The following is a 4,929-nucleotide window of genomic DNA, read 5'->3' as shown; positions in this document are numbered from 1 at the left end:
TTGTTAATGTTTGTCTTTTTTATCATAGTCATTCAAACAGAGATTGAGCTATCTCACAGTGGTTTCAATTTGCATTTCCCTGATGGCTAGTTGGCTAGTGATATTGAACAGTTTTTAATTTATTTGTTGGACATTGGTATTTGTTCTTTTGAAAACTACCTATTCAAGTCCTTTGCCCATTTATTAATGAATTACTTGTTTTGTTGCTGTGTCTAAGGGTTTGTTTTTTTTCAGTTCCTGATATATTCTGAATATTAATCTTTTGTTAAAGAAGTAGGTTGCACCTGTTGAAATCCCTGCTTAGTATATACTAAGTTGATCTTCAGTATATGAAGGTAATTGAAAATGAAACGTGATGGAGGGTGGGATGGAAGAAGGAGTGGGTGAGGGGAGGACCACGGGTGGAGGGAGGTCGGGGGGGAAGCCACAACAATACAAAAGATGCATTTTATAAAAAAAAAGTAGGTTGCAAATATTTTCTCTCATACTGTTTGGATGTCTCTTCAACCTATCGATTGTCATCATTCCTATCTAGGAGCTTTTGAGTTTGTGGTAATCCTATCTGTCTGGTTTTGCCTTTGCTGACTGTGCTTTTAAGGCCTTATCCAAAAAAAATCATTGCCTTTAACTATTCCCTTCTGTTCCCAGAAACTGGACCTCCTGAAATTCTCTCATTCTGGAATCTACTTAACATTGTTTGTCTTATAAGGATCCAATTAATATGCCTCAGAATCATCCCAAATATAACCAACGCTGCCTCCAAAACCCAAATAGTCCTACCAAGAATAGTGAATTTTAGTTACAGAAATGCAATAATCAATAATTTGCATTTTTCGCTGAAGGAAATGTACAACATTCTCCAAACCACAGAACATCTTAAAAATTTATCAGCTAGAAAGTCTATGAATCTTTGGGAGATTATCTCCCTGTCTCTGGAGTACACGTATTTTAAGATTTACGTACTTATTTTGAAAGTCAGAGTTATAGAGAGAGGGAAAGATAGAGAGATCTTCCACCCACTGGTTCATGCCCCAGATGGCTGCAATGGTCAGCACTGGGCTGGGCCAAAGCCATAGCCCAAGAGCTTCATCCAGGTCTACCACTTGGATGGCAGGGGCACAAACACTTGAGCCAGCTTACATTGCTTTTCCCAGACCATAAGCAGGAAACTAGATCCAAATAGGAGCAGCTGGCACACAATCAGCTCCTGTAGAGTATGCCAGTGTCACAGGCAGCAGCTTTATCCCCTGTACCACAGCACCAGCCCCTGGAGCACAGGGTTCTTTTCAGAGCATCCACCCCTTCGGCTCAAGAGGTGTAATTACCATGATATAATTAATATAGTGGACCAGAAATTTTTCTGCATAATTTTCATATGATGCCTTTAAATAAATTTCTGACAGAGAGCTGCATTATTATAGCCTTGAGGCAATGCTGTGAATATTCACTTCAAATGAATATAAAGTATTTTGGATCTTTCTTATTAATGAATATTGAAATTAATTCACACACCAAATTACTATCCAAAGCTGCCAAATATAGGCAATTCAGTTTTGCAGTCAGAGACTGTGATCATGACTTATGAGGAGTCCTGTGAAAATAGTGAACCAGAGTGAAATGAATTTAGACAATGATCTTTTTATCCAGTGGTAGTCAAATGGCAGCACCTGCCCTGCATCTAACAAGTCCCTGATAACATTTTCAGTTATCTCTTGCCATAGTAGCTCTCAAAACATCCAGACATTTCCCTTTCCAAAATATATAGTTGTTTGGATAAAAGGCCATATGTCTCCTTTGGTTAAAAACTAGGAAAAATTTTACTATATACACTTCCAGTAAAATTACAAGTGCTTCCTTGAGAATTCTGCACTTCCTGAATTGATGTGCTTTGGGAACTGGCTCAGAGGTGGAAACTGAAACTGAATTGAAGAATGATCTGTTGAGGTAGCTGATGTCAGCCTTCTGCTCATCACTTCCAACACATATCAAGCCATCAATATTATTATTGATTTACATAGAACTTTCCCCATGATCCATTTGCCAGCATTGTAGACACATGTAGGTCATGATCCTTTGTCTGTCATTCCAAGCCTGCTGCCTTTTACAGTAATTTAATCAATTTTGGCTCTCACAGATGCTCTAACAATTACTTATCTAAAAAATACAATATTTCTCCCCATTAGCTCAGGAAATTGTGAAATTCGTGTATAGTTTTTTTCATAATGTGAATTTTCTATGAACTTTCTAAAGAATCTTTGTTATTTAATTTCAAAATATTTTGCCTCAAAATAAATTCATACTTTAATTTTATTTTCCAAAAACTTTTTGAAGTATCTTCATGTTATCAGAATCACTTAAGGTCATGAATTGTAGAACAATTTATATAATTTTAGCATGTGGAGGGGGGTATATATGAAAGACTAAATGCGGAGTATAATGACTTTTATCATCCACTACCTGGAACTGGAACAATCTTTACAGGTTAAGGGCATACTTCTCCACAAGTGTGCCCCTGCTCCAGATATTATATGTATCTTTATAAGCTAGAATTGATCACACTAACTCCTGACCACCTGGCTACAACTTTGGAGGCTCCCACCATACCCTCAGATTTGATAAAATGACTCACAGAACTCAGGAAACTTCCCTACATAATACAGTTTTATCAAAGTAAATGATACCAACTAGAGCCAACTGAAGGGAGCAACACATGGGGCAAGCTTTGCCAGGGTCCCTAATGCAAAGCTTCTTTGTCTTTAGGGTGTATTGCCTTCCCAGCACCCTGATATGCAAAAATATGGAATGTATTGCCAACAAAGGAATCTCACTTGAGTTTCTTATTAATTAACACACAATATTTGTACAAGTTGATGGGGAATCCTGAGCTTTAGTAATAGATGGCAATTAAGGTTCATCACATAGACACAATTGAGTATTGGCCATGTAACTGAACTCTGTCTCTATCCTCCCTCACCTCCTGAAGGTAGGGCTAATATCAACAAGACTCAGAACGCTTATCCCCAAACCCATGGTTGATCTCTCTGGCATAACCAATGTCCATCCTGAAGCTGTTCCAGGGGTCATCTCAAGAACATAAATTCAGGTATAGTCCAGAAGCATGTATAACACAGACATGTCTCTTATATGACTGGGAAGATTCTTAGGTTCTTATCAGCTCCATTACAGGAACCCAAGGCAAAGATCAGGCGAACAATTGTAAACCAAGTACCTACTCTCTCCCCCTCTGTTCTTCCTACCTTCTTTAATTCCTCCATAGCATTTAATTGCCCCTGTAAATTTGTGTATTGGGTGCCCCTATTGCACCAAACTTTAAGTTTATACTATTGTGGAATTTCTTTTCCTCATTTCCATGTTTCTTGAACCTACTTTATTGCCTGATATAAGATTCACTCAAAATTTCTGAAGGAAATTTGAAATTAGGTAAACTAATCACTTATGGCTGTGAAGTGATGTGAGTCTTAATGGGAATCATGTATGAGTCTTCTTAGTCTTAATGGTATTGCTGGCAGTCTTTAAACAACTTGCTCCCAAAGGTTTTCTTCAGAGCCAGCATCACTTCTTTATTCCTAAGGGTGTATATCAGTGGATTCAGCACTGGGGTGACTGCACTGTAGATGATGGCCACTATCCGATCCTGATTCATGGAGGTGGCTGAGGCAGGACGAATGTATGTGAGGCCCACAGGTCCATAGAAAAGACATACAACGATAAAATGGGAGGCACAAGTAGACAGTGCCTTATGAAGTATTCTGCAGGACCGGTTCTTGAATAGAATGAAGCCAAGAATATAGAAATAGGAGAGGAGGGTAAGGCAGAAAGCACCCATAGAGATGCTGCCTGTGACCACAGAGAGCAGCCATTGGTTGAGTAACGTGTTACTACAGGCCAGTTCCAGGAGAGGCTTGACATCATAGAAGAAGTGATTGATTTTCTGAGAGTGGCAAAATCTCAGGCGTGCAGTCATGATGGAATGCATCAGAGCATAAAAGAAGCTGGCAATCCAGGCCATGGCTGTCAGCATAATACACAGCTGAGGGTTCATGGTGACAGTGTAGCGAAGTGGGTTGCAAATGGCCACAAATCGGTCAAAGGCCATCACCGCCAGCAAAAGGGCCTCTGTGCTTCCTAGAAAGTGGAAAAAGTGTAGCTGCGTGATACAGCCTAGGAAAGATATGCCCCTGTGAGTAGAGAGGAGGTTTATGAGTACCTTGGGAAGTGTCACGGAAGAATAGCAAATATCCAGGCAAGAAAGATTTCCCAGAAAAAAATACATAGGGCAGTGTAGTTTTGGTTCCAAAATAACAATCGCTAATATAGCTCCATTTCCAATCAGGTTTATTAGGTAAATAACTAAGAAAGTCACGAAGAAGGCAGGTTGCAGCTCCTGAACACTGGTCAGGCCAAGTAAAAGAAATTCATTCACCATCGTGACATTCTCCATCACTTTGAGGAGCAAAGATAACAGTAACAATCAGTTATTTTTTCATTTGGTACTGTGGGAGTTAAGGGAGACAAGTTTAACCTTTGGAGACACACAAGAGTAAACTACAATGTGAAAATGCCTAATAGTGAAGCAAAATTTACTCACAACAAAACAAAGAGATACTATATATCCCTGATAAATTCTGAATCCATAAGATAGCATTAGATTAATAATGCCAGGATGTTATTAATAAACTACATTTAGATAAAAGGTACTTAACAAGAGTAGTAACTGAAGGAGCTGACCTCATGTATGGCACTGTAATTAGGAACCAGAAATTTAACCCATACAAACACAAACAAGAGTTGCGCCCAGTGTGTGATTCTAGAGCTTAACAATAATGTAGATGTAGTCTTGAGGGGATTCCCTCACCTCTTCTGAGATGCCTCAGAGCCACAGAGATTAACACATCTCTCTTGAAAACC

The 4,929-nt window shown here is 39.1% G+C and overlaps 1 protein-coding gene across 1 annotated transcript; it reads right to left on the bottom strand.

The window, feature by feature from the left end:
• Positions 1 to 3,275: 3,275 nt before the first annotated feature.
• On the bottom strand, positions 3,276 to 4,687 carry OR12D3 (olfactory receptor family 12 subfamily D member 3). The gene has a single exon (XM_002714322.3). The coding sequence runs from the start codon at positions 4,460 to 4,462 to the stop codon at positions 3,512 to 3,514; it is 951 nt and encodes a 316-aa protein (XP_002714368.2). The 5' UTR covers positions 4,463 to 4,687; the 3' UTR covers positions 3,276 to 3,511.
• Positions 4,688 to 4,929: the final 242 nt, after the last annotated feature.

This window comes from Oryctolagus cuniculus, chromosome 5 (assembly GCF_964237555.1).
Source record: "Oryctolagus cuniculus chromosome 5, mOryCun1.1, whole genome shotgun sequence".
Taxonomy (NCBI): domain Eukaryota; kingdom Metazoa; phylum Chordata; class Mammalia; order Lagomorpha; family Leporidae; genus Oryctolagus; species Oryctolagus cuniculus.
The sequence above is the reverse complement of the archived record's forward strand: the minus strand, read 5'-3'. Positions and strand labels throughout refer to the sequence as shown.

Bases quoted from the DNA above. Each gene is read 5' to 3' on its own strand.
- OR12D3 (XM_002714322.3), bottom strand. From the start codon at position 4,462: ATGGAGAATGTCACGATGGTGAATGAATTTCTTTTACTTGGCCTGACC.